The sequence below is a fragment of the Gopherus flavomarginatus genome, chromosome 11 (genome assembly GCF_025201925.1).
Source record: "Gopherus flavomarginatus isolate rGopFla2 chromosome 11, rGopFla2.mat.asm, whole genome shotgun sequence".
NCBI lineage: Eukaryota > Metazoa > Chordata > Testudines > Testudinidae > Gopherus > Gopherus flavomarginatus.
In genome coordinates this window covers 36,085,041-36,106,636 of record NC_066627.1, presented here as the reverse complement: position 1 = coordinate 36,106,636, position 21,596 = coordinate 36,085,041, and the positions used below count along the sequence as shown (strand labels likewise).

Genomic DNA, 21,596 nt, shown 5'->3' with positions numbered 1-21,596 from the left:
TCTGTTCGCTTTTTTGACTGCTGCTACATACTGAGTGGATGTTGAAGTTAGAGGCTGAATCTCAAATTTTCTTCAGTTTTGCCACACTGGAGACAAACAATGCAACCCTCGAAGCTGTGCGCACTGCCTCATAATCCCTTTTGGCTTTGGCACAGAGTTTTTCAACCCAAGTTTTGAAGATGGAAAGAATATTCAAATATTTTAGGACCTAGTTCTACTCTTAAAAATGTCATCATGAGATCCCATGTGTGTTTCAATAACTGTAGAGAAAATATGTTCCATTTCCATGTTTAAAAAAAAAATTAATTGCAAGCCTTGCACTTGCGCTGGAGAATTTAGAGTGTGTGCTTTCCTTTTGCATTATTAACTTTAACATTCTTGCATGAGACTTGAATGTTAATCAGTCAAGTCTATAGTTTTCTCATTAGGTAAAAGAGCTTAATCAGAATTTGAATTAAACCTAGACCCCTGGTGGGGGTAAGACACCTATTATTTGACAACCGATGAGAAACACACACATTTGGCCTCCATAAGAATAGTTCAGTTGCAGCCACAGCTCTTAGTTTGTTGTAACAGCTTAGATTCATTTCACCTCAGCAGTGCAGTTTCAATTCACTACTGGTGAAGTATGTCAAGTATCTTACTCCTGTCTGATAAATGTGGAATGTCCCAAATGACTGCATGCCATAAACTGTTTAATTCTTATGGCTGGGGTGCTATAACTTGGTTAGGAAGCTAGGATTGGATTGGATTAGATGGCAAGGCTTTATTTAATCCACCAAACCAGATAAACCCATTAGTCTGTTAAAATCTTCCAGGCTAAAAATAATTTATAATCTCTCCTGGGCATAGATAATCTTTTTCTAATTTAAAGGATTTAGCAAGTCCAAATGCTATTTTTCTTTAATTTGAATGTGATATAGATAGTGGCTTTATATTTTTGGGAAGATGATTTCTATTGTCTATTCTGCTCTGGATGTAGCAGCCTGCTCCAGAGTGTCTGAATTTTGAGCCTGCAAAGGTCAACACGGCTAGAAACACCATATAAATAAAGGTAGTGGCTTGATTTTGAAGAAGTGCAGGAAATAGCTCAAATTTAGCCTCCGTTCTGTATGATTTTCTTGGTATCCAGAACTTGAAAGTGAAACTGAAAGACGGCCTAAAACATGGTGCTTTCTTGGTTTGGGGAGGGGAATGAATGACATTATACATACACCCTCCCCTGGTCCAGGAGTTCAAGAGATCCTTTCTTAGATCTAGTTGAGGCTGACTGTGGATTGACCTGAGCATTCCTTTAGAGGCATTTGGTGCTCTCTCTTAAAAGGTTTTTGCCTCCGTGGCGTTCTTGCCACCTTCTGGCCCGAGGAATGAGGGTGGTAGTAGGAACTAACTAGTTGGATCTCTTGCATTTAATGGAGAGCATTGGTCCCTCTCTTTCTGACCAGAAACTTGTTTATTGAAAGCAGATGGCTCTGTAAGTTAAAGATCCCACTCTGCCTAAGGATAGTGAGGAATCAGTGCTCAGTGAATGACGGATTTACAAAGGTCTTACAATAAAAGCAGTTCTGAGGTGGTGTTTGGGACTCTGCGCGGCTCTTGCCGTTTCCTGCATGCTGAACTGTAAGCCTTTGCCAGAGTTCAGGTTCTCAACAGTGTGTAGGTGGTGCCACGTTGAGAAGAGATAAGGTGTTGGTCACTGATATTGGTACTCGGCTCATTGAAGAGAGAGTCTGTGGCATTATAGACTTAACTGTGTAATGCCCATAAGTCCTAATTGGACACAGTAGCATTACTTTCCTTTGCTTAGTGGAAAATTGGATCTGCAGCTGATGTTTCCCTTCCTCTTAGAGGCAGTGTTACTGGTCCAGGAGAAAGAGAAACCCTAGCAAGAAGGTAATCTGATCTCTTAACTCTCTGTCCTTGATTGATTACAGTAAATGGAGAGACAATGACATCTGCATAGTTGTGAAGGGGGAGGGAAGGAATGTAAACAAGAGGCAAGCTAATGTGGAATTGCATCTCTTCATGAACTCTAATTACCTTAAAATAAGAGAATCAGAATCTTGCTAGGAAGGCATGCATCTGATGAAGTGGGTTTTAGCCCAGGAAAGCTTGTGCCCAGGTAAATTTTAGTCGCTAAGGTGCCACAAGGACTCCTCGTTCTTTTTGCTAGGAAGGGTAATCATTAATTTAGGCAAATGTTTGAGGTGCTCCATATTTTTTTCCTCCTAGGTGTATCACTTTTCGTGAGGAAAGGTTTAGTAATTGTAGCAGGAGACTGGGAATCAGGACTGGGTTTTATTTCTGACTGGTGTGGTACTTACAGTAGACAAGTAGTTTAAATTATGTGCCTGTTGGCCATTCAGAAAATGACAGTATACGCGTAGCTAATAATATGTTAAAAACAGCACCCCTACACCTTCATAGCGCTGTATGACCATACTGATTTATGGCAAGGAGCAGTTATTCCCTCCTCTTATAGATGGAAGATCCAGGACATAGTTTACCCTTGGGGGATTACTTACTTGGGGCCACACATCAAGTATGTACTAGAGCTAGGATTAGAATTCTGGCTCCCAGTTTTTATGGTTAATCATATAACAACTCAGCTACCTCAGAGAGTTTGAGATTTAATACATCAACTTTGAGGTCCCTGGATGAAAGGCACATTCAAATGAACAGTATGTATTTTAGAAGCTAGTTCTCTTGAAGTTAAATCGTCCCAAATAACCACTGGAACAATTTACTGTGAGTTGTTGTACATTCTTCATCACCTGAAGATTATAAACCAAGACTGGAGGTCTTTCGTTTAAAAACAAAATGCTGTCAAGTATCAGAGGGGTAGCCGTGTTAGTCTGGATCTGTAAAAGCAGCAAAGAATCTTGTGGCACCTTATAGACTAACAGACATTGTGGAGCATGAGCTTTCGTGGGTGAATACCCACTTCGTCAGATGCATGTAGTGGAAATTTCCAGGGGCAGGTATATATATGCAAGCAAGCTAGAGATAACGAGGTTAGTTCAATCAGGGAGGATGAGGCCCTATTCTAGCAGTTGGGGTGTGAAAACCAAGGGAGGAGAAACTGGTTTTGTAGATGGCAAGCCATTCACAGTCTTTGTTTAATCCTGAGCTGATGGTGTCAAATTTGCAGATGAACTGAAGCTAAGCAGTCTCTCTTTGGAGTCTGGTCCTGAACCTTTTTTTGCTGCAGGATGGGCACCTTAAGGTCTGCTATAGTGTGGCCAGGGAGGTTGAAGCGACCTTAAGGTGGTCTTTATCCACCAAGTACCAACGCAGCGGCCAGGAAGAAAAGCACAAAGCAGCTGATAAGAATCCTGACGCACCAAGTGGACTCTATCCAGGCGCTCGTAGCCATGCAAGCAGAGCACTACCGCGCCAGCCCCCCGCCCCCGTCCCAAAGCTCTTTCTTTCCTTGTGCCCCAATGTCAGCTCAAAACCCCTTCCCCAGCATCCAGGTTCTTACCACCACCAGCTGCCTCCAACACCTGTACGTTTACAAACCAGCCATGAGCACTATGACCCTTACCCTCCGCACTCAACCCCCATCACCATGCAGTATAGGCATCCTGAAGTGCAGCAGTTATTGCACAGCACTCCAGACAGGACACATTCAAACCTGTGACTGTACAGTTCCCCACCCCACCCCCCTGCCCTTTTAGGTTCCCAAAATGTTGTGTCTCTGTCAATAAAGTTATTTTCTTTTCAATAAATGAATTCTTGGCTTTGAAAACAGTCTTTGTTATTGCAGAAAGTCAAAGATACCTTAGCCCAGGAAAGAAACAGGCACTGCAAATCAGCTTAGGAAAAACAGATTCCTACTAACATTGTAACCACTGCACTTCACTCCCGTGCAAGGCACCAAACATTACTGTTGGTTTTCAGCCTCAAATTCCTCCCTCAAGGTATCCCTAATCCTTGCAGCCCTGTGCTGGGCCTCTCTAGTAGCCCTGCTCTCTGGCTGTGCAAATTCAGCCTCCAGGCGCTGAACCTCGGAGGTCCATGCCTGACTGAATTTTTCACCCTTCCCTTCACAAATATTATGGAGGGTACAGCATGCGGATATAACCGCTGGGATGCTGCTTTCCCCCAAGTCTAGCTTCCCATACAGAGATCACCAGCGCCTCTTTAAACGGCCAAAAGCACACACCACAGTCATTTGGCGCTGGCTCAGCCTGTAGTTGAACCGGTCCTTGCTCCTGTCAAGCTTCCCTGTATACGGTTTCATAAGCCAAGGCATTAACAGGTAAGCGAGGTCTCCAAGGATCACAATGGGCATTTCGACGTCCCCTACTGTGATCTTGCGATCTGGGAAAATAGTCCCTGCCTGCAGCTTTCTGAACAGGCCAGTGTTCCTAAAGATGCGTGCATCATGCACCTTTCCAGGCCAGCCTGTGTTAGTGTCAATGAAATGCCCATGGTGATCCACAAGCACCTGGGGAACCATAGAGAAATACCCCTTCCGCTTAATGTACTCGGATGCTAGGTGGGCTGGTGCCAGAATAGGAATATGCGTCCCATCTATCGTCCCTCCACAGTTAAGGAAACCCATTTGTGCAAAGCCATCCACAATGTCCTGCACGTTCCCCAGAGTCACAGTTCTTCTTAGCAGGATGCGATTAATGGCCCTGCAAACTTGCATCAACACGATTCCAACAGTCGACTTTCCCACTCCTAACTGCTTCCTGACCGATCGGTAGCTCTCTGGAGTTGCCAGCTTCCAGACTGAAATAGCCACCTGCTACTCCACCGGCAGGGCAGCTCTCAATCTCGTGTCCTTGCGCCACAGGGTGGGGGTGAGCTCCTCACACAGTCCCATGAAAGTGGCTTTTCTCATCCGAAAGTTCTGCAGCCACTGCTCATCATCCCAGACTTCCATGACAATGTGATCGCACCATTCAGTGCTTGTTTCCCGAGCCCAAAAGCGACGTTCCACGGTGCTGAGCATTTCTGTGAATGCCAGAAGCAATTTAGTGTCATACGCATCAGGCGACTCGCTATCATCGTCAGACTCCTCATCGCTTTGGATCTTAAGGAATAGTTCAACTGCCAAACGTGATGCGCTGGGGAGACTCTTCAGCATACTCTTCAGCAGTTTGGGCTCCCTTTCCCACAGAAATTGCGCTGCACAGAAACCGTTGAGAGAGTCAAGATGGCGCCAAACGTGGACAGAAAAACAGATTGCTGGGATGTGAAGCAATGCGTCACGGGGCGTTGGGACAGGAAGCAGAATGACCTGCACCCTCCGCCCCCTTCCCACAGCACCAAAATGGAATGAGGTGCTCTGTGGGATAGCTGCCCATAATGCACCACTCCCAACACCGCTGCAAATGTGGCCACATAAGTTGTCAGTGTGGCCACACTCCAGCGCTTTCCCTACACAGCTGTACAAAGACAGCTGTAACTCCGAGCGCTGCACACCTGCAAGTGTAGCCAAACAGGATCAATCAGTCCTCTGTACTATCCACATTACTATATGGATAAGAAACCTGGAGTCCCTTACAGGCAGACTTGGAGCAGCTAGAGGCATTCCATATGTGCTATCAGTGCCAAGCCCTGAGCATAAAGTAGTTTGACTTTGTGCAAAATGTCACAGTCTCGCAGAGATCTGGCCTTCCTTCAGTTGCTCATTACATTAAATGGCATTGCATGCTCTGTGGCAGTGTTACAAGGGTAGACAAAAACAACCCCACGCATCATGGTCTCTCACTCTGGCAGTGTTCCCTCTAATTTTTCCCAACTATGTGCGGAATGAATTTTGTTATGTGCACCAATATGGAAGTGATTTGTGACAGATCACCTTCATATTGCTACACATAACAAATTCATGTGGTGGGGGTGGGGCCGAGGGGTTCTTGTAGGAGGGGGCTCAGGGCTGGGACAGAGGGTTGGCGTTGCAGAGGTGTGAAGGTTCTGGCTGGGGCCAGGGTTGAGGGGTTCAGGGCTGGGGCAGAAGATTGGGTGCAGGGGGTGAGGGCTCTGGCTCTGGCTGGGAGTGCAGGCTCTGGAGTGGGGCTGGGGATGAGGGGTTTGGGGTGTATGAGGGTGTTCTGGGGTTACTGCTAGGAGAGAGGACTCCCCCAGCGCTGTCTCCTGCAGCAGCACCTGGGATGCGAGGGAGAAGTGCCTGTCCCTGCTGCGGGAGGGCTGGGGCTGGGGCTTCAGGATAGGCGCCCCTTCCCTGGCCCCAGCAGGGCAGCTGAGGAGACAGTCTCGGAATCTACATGGGGCATAATAAACAAAAACTTTGTCACCAAATCCCACAACCGGGGGTCCGGCTGCCGCAGCAGCACCAGAGGAGGCAGATTCTCCCCTGGCCTATTATACTTGCTGCCCGTGATTTTAGTCATGGTATTTTTAGTAAAAGTCATGGACTGGTCACGGGCAGTAAACACAAATTCATGGCCTGTGATCCATGACTTATACTATATATCCCTGACTAAATCTTTGGGGTGGGGGGTAGTCTGGAGGGCACCGTGGGTGCTTGGAGGAGGGGGACTGCATTCCTGCGGGGCACCGCGCCTCCCTAGTAGCGACGACATCCCTCTTTCCCAGCTCCTAGGCGGAGGTGTGGCCAGGCAGCTCTGCACACTGCCTCCACTACAAGCATTGGCTCCGCAGCTCCCATTGGCCAGGAACTGTGGCCAATGGGAGCTGCGGGGGTGGTGCTTGCAGGTGGAGGCAGCGTGTATAGCTGTCTAGTCACGCCTCCACCTAGGAACTGACAGTGGGATGTCACCGCTTCTGGGGAGCCCCCTGCAGTAAGTGCTACCCTAAGCCCCCGCCCACACCCGAACTCCTGCTTCTGCAGGAGTGTGGGGGAGGGAGGCGGTGGCCTGAGACTGCCCCAGCAGTGGCTGGTGCGACTGGCTCAAGAGCTGCCTGAGTTGCTCAGGCAACCCCTGGGCCAGGCGTACTGGCCACTGCAGAAGGCACAGAAAGTCATGGAATCCGTGACCTCCGTGAAAAATTCGCAGCCTTACCTGTGCCACATTGTTAGGTTGACCTAACCCCCATTGTAGACACAGCTAGGTCAATGGAAGAATTCTGCCATTAACAACCCTCTTTTGAGGGGTACAATGATGTAGTTGCAGTGCTGCAGCTGGGCCATTGTAGTGTTTGTAGTGTAGACATACCCTCAGTTTAGAACTTTGTATTGGGGAATGTGGGTGCAGTGCCCTAGTGCCTGGGAGTATACAGAGGTCTTCTGGGGGTATATCAATTCATCTAGATGTTTGCCTATTTTTATGGCAGGCTATGTAAAAAGCACTAGTGGAGTCCTTACCAACTAAAATGTTATACAATTACTTTGTTATACTGCTCTGAAATATATGTACAAAATTTATATTCCAATTAAATTATTTGATAATTTTATGGTAAAATTGAGAAAATAAGCATTTTTTCAGTAATAACGTGCTGGGACACTTTTTTGTATTTTTGTCTGATTTTGTAAGCCAGTAGCTTAAGTGAGGTGAAACTTGGGGGTACGCAAGACAAATCAGACTCAGAAAGGGGCACAGTAGAACCACTGCCCTAGAGCAGTGGTCTCCAAACTTTTTTGATCGGGCACCCCATCAGTAAAATATTTTTGAGCACGCACCCCCTGCTCCTGGCCGAACTATTGAAGAAGAAAAAAAAAAAAAAGCCGCTCGGACTCCTGGCTGAACTGCTGAGAAGGGGGTCGGGGGAAGGGGGGAAGTGGCATTCCTCTTGCACACCCCACTTTGGAGACCACTGCCCTAGAGTAACCTTTCTAACCTGGACTTTCAATGACTGAGTGGGTGCATAATAAGCTTTGGAGCTTTCTGGTATGAGCCAACCTTTGTTTTTCCAAGTTAAGCTGTTGTTCTGTATGTTGCAATAGAAAGCCAGTTATAGTTTTGTAACAAGCATGGTCCTTGTCCTTGGGTTCAAAGGTATTTTGTTGGTTTACTGCTCACCCTTGTGCTGAGGGCCTCCTTTTTAATGAATGATGTCATCTTTGCTTAACTTGTTAGTATTTTCATCTCTCCTTATAGCTTTTCCATCTCACTGCTTCAGGGGGCCTTGGGTCACTTTTTTAAATACTCTTGTTTAAATCATTTACCTGTGTTGGGTTAATTTAACCTGCATTTTTCCTCTACTTTCAAACACTCTGTTTTTTCCTCTATTCAATCCCTCAAAATGAATACAAACATTTTAAATCTCATTAGAATTGTGATGCAAACTGGCAAAAGGGAACTGAAGATCTGATGTTGAAAAGATTAGTGAAAATGAATTCTTTTAGCCCGCAAGAAACCTGATTAAAGGGTTGGAGAATACAATAACAAATGCATAGTGTTTACATAATGCTTCACCCTCAAGGTGCTGTACAACATTTTATCTGAGGTTAAAAGGAGTTATTGTCTTCTGGGGCAGAGGTAAAATAGAGTCATGATCTTAGACTTTGGGAACATTCCAGTCACAGGGTACGTCTACACTACAGGATAAATTCGAATTAGCTAAAACCGGTTTTATAAAACAGATATTATAAAGTCAGTTGTGCGCGTCCACACTAGGCACATTAATTCGGTGGTGTGCGTCCGTGGTCCGAGGCTAGCGTCGATTTCTGGAGCGGTGCATTGTGGGTAGCTACTGTAAAAGAATGAGGCCAATAACGTCGATTTGCGTCCACACTAACCCTAAATCGATATAGTAATATCGATTTTAGCGTTACTCCTCTTGTTTTGTAGGAGTACAGAAATCGATTTAAAGAGCCCTTTAACTCGATATAAAGAGCAGTGTAGTGTGGACGGGTGCAGCGTTAAATTGATTTAATGCTGTTAAAATCGGTTTAGCAGTGTAGTGTGAACCAGGCCACAGAGGAAGACACTCCTCACTGAGGGCTGCTAGGCTATAAGGAAAACAGTCTCTTGAAATAAGGGTGTGACCATCTTCAGAAGTGCTGAAAAACAGATTAGAGACAGTGCTGATTCGATAGAATTTTGCTCAAAGCAGAGAAGAGACTGCATGGTTTAGAGCAGTAATACTCAGGCTTGTCTACGCTGGCAATTTACAGCACTACAATTTTCTCGCTCAGGGGTGTGGAAAAACACCCCCTGAGTGCAGCAAGTTTCAGCGCTGTTAAGTGACAGTGAACAGTGCACCAGCTCTGCTGTGACTACACAAGCCATGTTAAAGTGCTGCCATGGCATGTACACTGAAGAGAGCTTTTATGTGCCAAGGCTGACACCTGGGTCATTGTACCCTCTTCTCTGAATTGTCCAAAAGGAGTTTTTACAAAGCTCAGAAAGGAAAAAAGGCATCTCACTCCATAAATTGTCACTATCCAAATGGCAGAAACCCCTGCTGCTTCTAGGACCTTGCCAAAAATCATGCCTCGTCAGCTGAGCCATCAGAAGGTATTTTTTAATACATTACCTTTTGCAGAATTGTCTGTCAGACTATTAAGTTACATCACATTTTCCTGAGCCAACCCATGGCCTTTTGTGGCATTATTCATTGTAGCATATTAAAATGTAAATGAAAGATAAAATCAGAAGGAGAATGTATGTAGACTTTATCACATTTTTTACAAAACCTATGTAAATTTGTCAGTGAGCCTAATTTATCTTTTAATTTTGGACCAGGTATAAAATATTCTTTCTACACAATCCTTTTAGCAATTTTCTTTAAAAATAGATAGAAATCTCCTCACAGACTATTACATGCCTGTCCCTTATTCCATTCCACATGACTAACCCCCTCCTTGTGGTAGGGATTTCTGCTATCAGGCTAGTGGCAGCCTATGGAGTGGGATGCTCTGCTCTGTGCTTTCAAAGTTGTCCAAAAGAGTTGTTTCTTTGTTTTTGTTTTTAAAGGTGGCCATAGAACAACTCGGCCCTATACAATGTAACTTGCTTCTAGGATCTTTGTCATTAATAATCTGTGGCCTTGGTGAAGTTGTTCAAATAGATTTTATTTAGAAATTGTCTGAGGCTGTGTATAAGCTAGCACTCTTATTGGTATAACTTATGTTGCACCAAGGTGTGAAAAAACACCCCAGTGAGAGACATAAGTGGCACTTTTGTCGGTGTAAATGTGAACAGTACTGTGACGGCATGAGAGCCTCCCTGCCAACATACCTGCCGCTGCTTGTTGGGGATGGTTTAATGATGTCAATGAGAGAGCTCTCCCATTGGGATAGAGCAGCTAAGCAGGAGATCTTACAGCTGTGCTGCTGTAAGTTTTCTGTATGTTCCTCAGAAAGCCAGGAAAGGCATATGTCATCTGTATTTATTAGTAATGCTGCCAGTAAAGGTAAATCTATTTTTAAAAAATCCCTTTTTGTCCAGAATGACTGGTGGCACAAAAATGCATATGTACAAACATGATATGTAGAGGCCTTGGAAAAGGCAGAAGGGGACCAGACAAAAGGCAGCAGAGGACTTAACAACATGTAAAAAGATACATGATGAGTAAAGGTAGAGTTATTACAACTTACTAGTCTAGTTCTAAGCATCCCAACAGACACGCTTTGCTAGTATACTGACTAAAGGTGAGCTTCAAGCCTAATGAAAATGGAATAAATTCCATGTTTATGTGCTGATTTCTGTTACTAATCAGGCAGTAGTGCACCATCAGCACCAAAACCCTAAATTCACTCTTATTAAAGTTCCCCATTTACAAAGTCCTATATTTCCTGGTTTACTAAAAACGTGACCCAGTGGTGTCAGGGTTTAGTAGGAATGTAGCCTCTAACTATAAAATACAGTCCTGGATTTTAGGGCTAAATAGTTAAAATTCCTTTTATTGTTCCAGATACTTTTTGAAATATGCCTTAGATGTAGTCATGTGAAATTGTATGATCTTTCCCATCCCATGTCTGGTAACTTGGTCATGTGTCCCCCAAAGAGCTTCTTGACACAAGGAAACTGAGGGGAAGCAGAATGGTTCCAAAAAGGGTTAAGTATTTGAGTTTCTCTTACCTATAAAATTTGCTGCTAATTTAATTTCTCTGGTTTTTTCTTTCAGTGAACACCTACCTCTTCATGATGCAAGCCCAAGGCATCATGATTCGTGAGAATATGAGAACAATAGGAGCGCAGGTTTATGAGCAGGTGGTCCGCAGTGCCTATGCCAAGAGGAACAGCAGCATGAATGACTCAGGTATATTTTTAGTAATTAAGTCAATTTGATTAGAGTTCCCATTACCATAGGAAAGTCTAAACAGTTTTTCTTAGGGGAATGACACAAGAGGAGAGTTTGCTTTTAGGTCACCCTCTTTATTCTATTTAGATCACCCTCCATATTATATTATGGAGTCTATATGGCCCTTTCCTCAGATGCCTCTAGTAACTGAGGTATTTACAAAACAAGACAAGAATGGGTTGCATCATTTTCCTTCCATCTGCTTTCTAGAGATACAGTGAGTGACGTGTGAAATCCCATTTTGTTTTCTTGAAGGGGTAGCACAGAAATGCATATGCTTATGAGCCTCACTATTTACATGGAAGAAAGGACCTGAAGTTGCCCTAAATTGTTTTTGTTTCAGAAGTGGGAATAGATACAGGGGTTCTGACTACAGGCCCCTGGTTTTTTTGTTTTTTGTTTTTGTTTAAACTGCTTACACTGTATTCCCTCTAATGCAGCGGTCCCCAACGCGGTGCCCGCGGGCGCCATGGTGCCCGCGTCCTGGCCAGCAGTCAAGCATTCGCTGAAATGCCACTGAAATTCGGCATCATTGAGAGGCGTCGCCGCTGAAATGCCACCGAAATTTGGCTGCATTTCAGCGGATGCTCGACCGCCACCACAGTCCTTCGTCTGGTGCCCACCAGACAAAAAGGTTGGGGACCGCTGATCTAATGTAATGCTAGTTTGACAGCTTTGGATATACCACCTTTGTATTTTAGTGATCCATTTGAACCAAATTGCTCTTCATACATACCCATCTTCCTCCTCCAAAAGTGGCCTATATTTAAATTTCCCCTGAGAAATTTCTCTGCCAGTTCTCTTAATCTGGTCTTCCATCTTTTTTATCTTTTTTTTTTTTCTTTAGACAAGTAGTGCAATTTTGTGTTCCTAGGAAACACACAACAAAACTTGCAGCCCAGAAGAGAGCGAATTTAGGTGCCCAATTGTATTTTAATTTAGGTAGCCCAAGCCAAACCTATGGCAGTGTATGTAAAATTGCTGTAGCCGTGTCTGCTGTGCAGAGGTGGATTAAGATTTATGGTGGCCCTGGGCACAAAGAACACTTGGGTTCCCCCAACTCCCCATCACCATGAGGCCCCCTGCTCCTCCCCTTCCCCCCAAAGGCCCTGTCCCTGGCCAGGCCAGAAGCCAGATCTAAGCTGTGGTAAGAGTTGCCTAGGGATCCTGGGCCACTGTGAGGAACCCCAGCCCCTTCACCTGCTCTGGGCAGTGTGCCCTGGGGCGGCTGCTCTCGGGTGCCTGGCACACTCCACAGGGCAGGTGGAATATCTGGGGCTTCCCATAGCAGCCTGGGCTCTCTGGGTAGCTCTTACCACAGCCAAGGGTGATCATATGGCCCGTTTTGGCTGGGACCATCCCCTTTTTAAGCCCTGGCAAGAGCAAATGGGACAAATACCCAGTTTAGCCAAAAAAGGATTCGGGGGGATGAGCAGTGGAGCTATCGGAGGTGGGAGGGGCTCAGACCAGCTCTGTGTGGTGGGAGGGAAAGGAGGGTTTGGGCGAGCCCAACATGGTGTTCTATTTTCCTTTTAGAAATTGTGCTCACCCTACCACGGCAACTACAGACACAGATTAGGGGGTTGCGATCAGATAAGTTTGAAAACTACTGGTCTAGGTCAGTGGTTCTCAACCAGGGGTACCCAGAGGTCTTCCAGGGGGTACATCAACTCATATAGATATTTGCCTAGTTTTACAGCAGGCTACATAAAAAGCATTAGCGAAGTCAGTACAAACTAAAATTTCATACAGTCAGTGACTTGATTATACTGCTCTATATGCATACACTGAAATGTAAGTACCATATTTATATTCCAGTTGATTTATTTTATAATTATATGGTAAAAATGAGAGCGTCAGCAATTTGTTAGTAATAGTGGCTGTGACACTTTTTTTTGTATTTTTGTCTGATTTTTGTAAACAAGTAGTTTGTAAATGAGGAGAAACTTGGGGCTACTGGTTTAGGTAATATATAGCATGTCTTGCTTTTCTGGCTACATAAAGAATTCAAACTTGGAACTTTTACCAGCATAGCTAATTTGGTCACATGCACACCCCCCAGGCCTGACCAACCTGGCTGTGCCAGCAAAATCCCTACTATAAATAGACACAGTTATACAGGCAAAAAGCCCCTTTGTTTCTATAGCTTATTTTGTTTGGGGGAAATGGTATAAACTATACTAGCAAACCCTTTCTAAATGTAAATGGTTACTTATAATGAAGCACTGACAGCATTTCTTTCTAAAACTAAGAATTAGGCAAACTGATGTCCCATTGAAACTGCTCCTTTCAGTGTTAACACAGTACAAGTGAGTCACTACTGCGAAAGTCTCGACCTACCTTCATGCAGTATCAGGCTGGAATAATGTCAGTTTCAGATAAGCATTGCACCTCATGAGGACAAATCCCTGCTGTGTCACTGGGTTTCGGTAGTGAGAACAAGTGGATCAAAAGTGTTACAAGATAAATGTTACTTTTATGAATAAAATCCAGGATACTCACTCTGCCTCACCTTTTTAAATAGGGAGTGGGAGTTGCCGCGGTGTTGGATAGGTCACATCCTTTCTTAAGCTTTTCTACTGTAAAATTAGATTGTTAATGCATTCACAAATTACCCAAGCAACAGGTAGCTCACCACATACTTAGTCTTCACTACCTGATTAAAAGACTAGAATTTCCACTAGATATGGCAACTCAGTTCAGTCTATTTTTATATGTGAAAATTGGAAAAATCTGTTTTAATCTAACTTCTGAAAGCTAAGCCCACACGTTAAGGAAAAAGAAACCAATTGAACCCCTTCCTTCCTCTACTGTTCCATGTGGTGGTAAAGTGTTAGGGTACATCTACACTACCCGCCAGATAGGTGGGTAGCAATTGATCTATCGGGGATCAATTTATTGCGTGTAGTGTAGACCCAATAAATCGATCCCTGATTGCTCTCCCATCGACTGCTGAACTCCAGCAGTGCGAGAGGCGGAAGCAAAGTCGACAGGGGAGCTGTGGCTGTCAATCCAATGCTGCGAGGACGCAGAGTAAGTAATTTTAATTCAGTCTAAGCTACGTCAACTTCAGCTATGCTGTTCTCCCCCACCGTGTACACCAGGCCTTACATATCTTATACTTCTGTTGTGCCCCTCCTCAGTTAGTTCTTTGGGCCCTTCCTGGTTTGTGAGCCCTGCAGTTTGTGAAAGTCTGGTTTGCCACCCATTGAAATGAATGGGCTTGTTCACACCTCAGAGCTCTAGTGTCAGGGCTAGTCTACGCTGGCAACACTAAAGTGCTGCTGCGCTTTAACATGCCTTGTGTGGTCAGGGTGCAGCCAGCTCTCTAAAAAAACCCACCTCCACGAGGGGTGTATCTACCAATGCTGGGAGCACAGTCTACACAGGGGCTTTACAGCGCTGAAACTTGCTGCACTCAGGGGATGGTTTTTTCACACCCCTGAGCCAGAAAGTTGCAGTGCTGTAAAGTGCCAGTGTAGACAAGCCCTCTGTCTCAGTGACACTTATTTCTCGCTTTGAAGGTTTTCTTTACAACCATAACAATGAGAAACTTTATTTTTAAATGAACATGGAGACTTCGGAGAACGATGGAACTCCATCTGCACCCCTCACCTAATTCTTTGCATTCCCCACAATGGGGCATGCCTAACACCTTTTGTTCCAAGGCACATCTCTTTTTGGTCTTGCCTTTGGTAATATAAACATACATCATAATGTACATATAATTAAAAGAAGAAAAAAATCCCCATATGTTTGTCCCCTAAGGAGAGGAAGGGAGAAAGAGGGACATATATGACAGATGCTAGTCACACCCATACACATCTGGAAGGCAAGTGGATACTATGGTGATGAGCACTGTGTAGGAGCTTGAATAGAATAGGGATTAGGATCCTAACAATTCTGTAGAACGTAGCTTCATTTTTTAGAATATAAAGAAAGTGGATCTCTCTAGGGTAGACTTCAAACCAGACACGTGGTTTTTTGAGTTGCTACAAATCCACTACATAGGTCTTTGCTAACATAATTGTTTGCATTGTTTTGTAGCCATCTTGGTCCCAGGATGTTAGAGACAAGGAAAAGGTGGTAATATCTTTTATTGGACTATCTTCTGTTGGTGAAAGACAAACTTTTGCACTACACAACAGAAGTTGGTCGAATCAAATCACCACCTTGTTTCCCTAACACAACACTTTTAGTGGTACAATTTTAGAACAAAGTTGTTATGAAACAGCCTGGCATGGTAACAGGATCTTGTATAACAGTGGTCTCCAACCTTTTTACACACAAGATCACTTTTTGAATTTAAGTGCAACCCAGGATCTTCCCCGCCCTGCTCACTCAATTTCTCCCTCTCTCTGTCGCGTGCTTTTCCCCACCCTCACTCACATTGACTGGGCTGGGGCAGGGGTTTGTGGTTTGGGAGGGGTGTGTGGGCTCTGGGCTGAGGCTAAGGTGTTCGGAGTGTGGGAGGGAGCTACAGGCTGAGCCTGGGGCAGGGGGTTGCGGGGCAGAAGGAGGTGAGGAGTGCAAGCTGTGGGAGAGAGTTTGGGTGCAGGGGGGGGTGTAGGGTGCTGGCTCCGGGGGGGGGGGGTCAGAGGTTGGGGTGCAGGAGGAGGGTTGGGGTGCTGGCTCTGAGAGGGCTCAGGGCTTGGGATGCAGGAGGGGATATGGGGTGATGGCTCCAGGAGGGAGCTCAGGGTTGGGGTGCAGGCTCCTACCAAGTAGCATTTACCTCAGGCGGCTCTTGGTCATGGTGCAGCTGGGCTAAGGCAGGCTCCTTGCCTGCCCCAGCTCCACACGGCTCCCAGAAGGAGCCAATGGGAGGAGACGTGGCTCTGTGTGCTGCCCCTCTCTGCAGGCACCACTCCCGCAGCTCCCATTGGCCACAGTTCCCCATCCCCGACCAATGGGGGCAGTGCTTGTAGGCAGGAGCAGCATGTGGAGAGCCCTGGCCCCTCCCCCGCCCCTGGACAAGGGGGAAAGCTGGCTGCATCTGGGAGCAGTGAGGGGCCAGGGCAGGGCAGGCAGGAAGCCTGCCTTAGCAGCAGCGCTGCTGCACCACCAGACTTTTAATGGCCGGAGATCGTGATCAATTGGGAGAGTCTCCAGGATTTTCCAGTCAATCACGATCTACGGATTGGTGACCACTGCTGTAGAATGCAGTTTTTAGCTATTGAACAGGAGATCTGGTTGGCTTTGTGTTCAGTGGCGTATACCAGTGATTTTCAGTCTGTGGTCTGCAGACCACGTCTAAGGGGTGTGCGAAAGGTGTCTATGAAAATAAAATTTCAGATTCCGGAAAAGGAATTCTGTTTTTCTGATCAATCAAAAGTATGTAAAAACCCCCGCCTACAGATCAAAACCCAGAACTGTTGTCACCATAGAAGCCCAGCGTTTAGTGCCTTTTCTCAAAATTCATCAAATGCCATGCCGAGCATGTGCAGCATTTATAGTTGAATTCTATTCAGTCATATTTTAGTCTAAGGCTTCTATAATAGGGGTCCACAGACCACAGGTTGAATTTCTAAGGGGGTCCACACCTCTATTAAAAAACTTTTAGGGGTCTGCAAATTAAAGGTTGAAAACTACTGGCATATACAGTGTATCATTAGTCTTAAGGGTATTTTGCGCCAACAACAACAACAACAACAAAAAATCTGCACATATTTTAAAATTCTGCAAATTTTATTTGTCAACCGAATACGGAGACTCCAGCATGGCATTGGGGAACACAGGCCACTGGCTGCGCAGAGGTGGGAGATCACTGTGTAGCTCCCTCCCCGGGACATGGACTTAGCTGTGAGGCTGCACCCAACCCTGACATAGTGCAGGGACAGGGCCTGCCCTACAAATACCCCAGGGCCACATCCCCCCCACTGCCTCTCACTTGCCAGCAGGCCCCACAGATCAGGCTCCTCCCCCCTCCCTCCCTGCGCTTGCCACAATCAGCTGTTTTGCTGTCTTCAGTAGGCTCTGGGAGGGAGGAGCGAGGACATGGCACACTGGGGAGGGGGAGAACTGGGTGGGAAGGGGTCAGGTTGGGCCTTGGGGGAAGGGGCTGAGGGAGGGCACAGCTTGGGGCAGAGCTGGGGGTTGAGCACCCCCTAGCAGTTTGGAAAGTCGGTGCCTGTGTCCAAGACCCCCCTTCTCACTGGGCAGAAGCCCTTACCCCACCACCGCGCTGCAAGGTAGAGGTCCCGAGCTGCTTCCCCACCCCCAGTCTGATAGGTGCAGAATGGGAGGGCTGTGGGGGGCTCAGCGAGCCGCACTTTAACAGTAAAAGAACCGCATGTGGCTCACGAGCCACAGTTTGGCCATCCCTGATATAGAGGGTGTACTGCCAGTGTAGTTTTACTGGGAATTTGTTTTGTCATAGCAATAACAAGTGTCCAAGATAAATTGGCTCATCTGGACTCTAATAGTATGCCCTGGGCTGTCAGTGTTTATTTGCAGTTCCATCTTGGCCTCTTTCACTTTCTAGTTTGAATAAGACTACAATTACTACTCGCTCTGATAAACTGAACTAATTGCATGGGAATGCCATACAGTAGTGAGAGGAAGGAACCTGAAATATTGAAGCAGTGAATTGTAGTTAATTTAGTGCAGGATGGATTTATTTTATTCAAAATTATTTTAATCACCTATTTTAAGCATGATCTAAAGCAGCAAGCAGGAAACTTTGATTTAAATAACTGATTTTAATCTTGTTTTGCATTTGTACTTTCGTTAGTTTCTAAAGAAAAGTTTGTTTTCTTTGTTTCGTGTAACCATTAAAACACGTTGATTTGAAACCAAATGTATCTTTTACAATGAATTAGGTACTTTTGTTTTGCTAGAAGGTGGTTACACTACATCCATAGGTATTCAAGCAATTATATAGCTTAAACACTTATACGGGTTCTTAATTTTTACATACCTTGTTCACTATTTTCTAACAAATTTATTCTGTACTACGTTTTTTCCCCCTCCGGATTTGTGTCAAGTTGCATTTGGGTAGAAATTGAAATTCAAGTAAATGTACAAAAAGAGCATTTTAAAACTGTTTTTTGTTAAATAAACTACCTTTTAAATATACAGTATACACAAAGGAAAAAAGTGTAACAAAGCACATTTTGTATTTAAAGCAGATTTAATAAATGTTTCTGGTCACCATGGGCCAGATTTTCAAAGTATTTAGGTGCCTAAAGATGCAGATAAATGCCTCGTGGGATTTTCAAAAGCACTTAGGCAGATGAGATACCTAACTCTCATTTAAATCAAAGTTGAAACCAATGGGAGTTAATCACCTAACTTCCTTATTTTCTTTTGAAAATTCAAGTTTGCATCTATCTGCGTTTTTATGTGCTTAAATAGCTTCAAAAATCTGGCCCCATCACCACCTAATTCTAAAAAATGGTGGGTTTCATCCTTGTCCACCTGGTTTTTATTCATGGATTGGGAGAAGAAAATAAGCTTTCCTGCTTTTTCAATTCCCAGCTGGTTTTTCAACTTTAAATGAAATAATCCAAATGAAGAAAATTGTCTCTCTACATTTGCCAGCTTGTCTGAACCAAAAATAATTAAGGCAACAACTTTTTCCACAACAAACTGAAAGCGCTTGCTTTGGAAAAATGTAAATACCAGCATTTGCTCCATTATAATGACTGAAAAGAATATAGGTACTTAATGCGATGCATATCACTGAGATGTTATTTAAGGCTTGAGTTGACATAAATTGTTTTCCCCTTGATTTTTATATATAATTAAAAAAAAAAAAAGCAGCTCCCTTTAATTCATTAAAATTTGAGGGTTCATTGACTCAGTATGATCATTTATTTAAATAATTTTAATAAATTATAATTTAGGTATTAACACAGGTTGTTAATTTCAAATGGAGTTCATTTAAAAAAAATAAATTAAAAAATCCCTGATTTATAAAATAGTTATCTGGACTGATTTAGTGTCCAGCAAGAATCAGTTCTGGCCATGTGATGTTAACAGATCATACAATGTATTTGTATGGCCTCTGTTTAAACTGTAAACTCTTTGGGACAGGAACTGTCATTTTGTTCTGTTTGCACAGCACTTAACACAATTTGGAAACTGTTTCCTCCAAGTTAGGCAAAGAGGTGTTAAATGACTTGTCCATAACTCTAAGTGGGGAAAGGAGGCAGACATAAAACCCAGTCCCCTGGCTTTTTCCCCTTTGACCCCCAAACCCTTAACTTATGAGAGGTACAGTGTTGTGATTTAGGGGTCTTGTTTGGCACAGCTAATTTAGAAGTTTCTCACAATTGCTTTCAAACATTAGAACTTCCCCTTTGATCTCAGCAGTGCCTAAAGCGGCTATTTGTGAAACACTTACTTTGGAAAAGAATGGCGCCTGCATTGTCTGTAGAAAACAGAAATACACTTCTTGGAGGCCCAGAACCTTTTTAAAATAAATGAAACTCAAAGTGATAAATGTGTTTACACTTAACTGAGAAATAAGAGAGCTGCTTTGGAGAAACATGCTCTTGAGATAGTCGTGGCCTACTGAAGTGTCAGCTTCACTTGCACTTTATTTTTAGTTCATAAAAGGCTGTACCTAATGTTGGACTTTTTTTTAAGTGGCACATTATGAAAATGAGAAGTAGAATTATGCAAGATATGCAACCTTTCTTTCATGAGTGAAGTTGCCAGGCTTGGAGGATAGATCTGGAGATGGAATTGGCATGCGTGCCCTTAGGAAAAGCATGACCCAAGCAGTGCTTGCTTCTCTTTCACCCAACCTTCTGTTTCAGTCTGATTTTTTCTAATAAGAAAAGATGTAACTCAAATAATTCATAGGTTGCAAAACCGGAAGGGATCATTATGATAGTCTAATCTAACCTTCTGCATAACTTGGCCTATATGCATCTCTTGTGGTCCTTCAGGCTCAGCTGTTCTGCCTAGCAGAAATGTTGGGACAGTTCCTAAATGTCCACCTGTTGTCATGTGCACGCTGTCTGTTGAAATGGCCAGGCCAAGTAACTCTAGTCTGGTGATCATGACATATCAAGGAATAAAGCTTTGTGGAAATGTCTGCAGTTCATTGTAGTTGAAGTTCCATCAATACACTGTAGTTGTGAAATAGTCAGCTAAATGGCTTTGTTAGTGTTAAAGTTAGAATCAGGACTCACAGTTTGTCAGACCACTCTGTTTGTTAGCGCAGCGCTCCGCCAATAACATCTAGAATATGTGAGTGGCCATGCAAGGCCCAAACAGTCTTATTTATACAGATAAAAGAGCGGGAATTAGACAAAGGGACAAAGAAAGCAAAACAGTAAAATTTACCTGTGGCACAGCATGCATATTCTATTTTTTTTTTTTTTTTTTTACTAACTGTTATTGATTTAAGGCTAATACTTTACCAATTGCCCTTAAACGGTGCAATTGTTTTATGTTAATGTCTGTATTCCTGACACCTGGATTGCAACATTCCAACAATTTGCTTAAAGGTACAGACATTTTTTTAATCCTTTCTATTCTTACAATATAATTTATTTTACTTTTACAATCCCTCCTTTTGGTCAGGCGTACGCCATGACCAACCCTTAATGGGTTCCACAAATTAACCGTTCCTTATCTCTTTGTTTATCAGTGATATTTAAAATTATTATATTAGCACTCTGTTTTGGGGCAGTTATCTGGGTGACACAATTTTGGATACAACAGGAGATTAACTGAAAGCATACAAAAATTACTAAGATTTCAAACAGGATAGTTAGGGCTCCCTGAAACAACCAGTTTTCTATGCCAGAGAAATTGAAAAGGTTACTTAGCCACTTCCATAGAGAACTTAGCCTTTATGGGGAAGATATGCGATTTGTTCTAAGTGGCTAGCGTGATTTATTACCTCATTGGTATTGTTAGGTATAAACACACAACATTCTTTCCCAATGATAGCACAGGTTCCTCCTTTGGCCGCCAGAACTATGTCTAATGCCTGACAGTTTTGGAGGGCCACCTGTCTGATTACCCCTGTTGTTTTGACCAGGGTTTTTAAACTTTCTCCGGTTTCGTTTGCCATTATTTTAACCACTGCTTGTAACCTTAGGAGTTTTTTTGCGTGGTGTATTACTTCCCCAAGTGGGATAAAGGAAGTGCCAATGGCCTCTTCCCAAGTTAAGGGGCTTATGTTATGTATATACCATTGAGCATTTAGTAAGTCCCTTCTTTTTCGCCTGAAATTACGGAGGTGTTCTCGTGGGAGGGACTCTAGTACCCGGAATTGTGGGAAGAGTTGGGCGGGATAACAGATACCTGACCAGTTAGCTGGTAATACAGTATAAGCTTTGGTTCCACAAACCCAATGATGGCCTATTAAGGCCAGGAAGGGTTGATTGCATCCATTTGTTACATAGGTATTTGCAAATGAGGAGTAATATCCTCCAAAGGGCACAGGG

The 21,596-nt window shown here is 44.0% G+C and overlaps 1 protein-coding gene across 1 annotated transcript in view; it reads left to right on the top strand.

Moving 5' to 3' along the window:
* B4GALT5 (beta-1,4-galactosyltransferase 5) overlaps nucleotides 1–21,596 on the top strand; it is a 73,981-nt gene that overhangs the window by 33,620 nt on the left and 18,765 nt on the right. Inside the window, exon 2 of the mRNA XM_050918142.1 lies at nucleotides 11,011–11,145. Within this exon, the coding sequence (XP_050774099.1) occupies nucleotides 11,011–11,145 (135 nt within the window). The remainder of the gene's footprint in view (nucleotides 1–11,010; nucleotides 11,146–21,596) is intronic.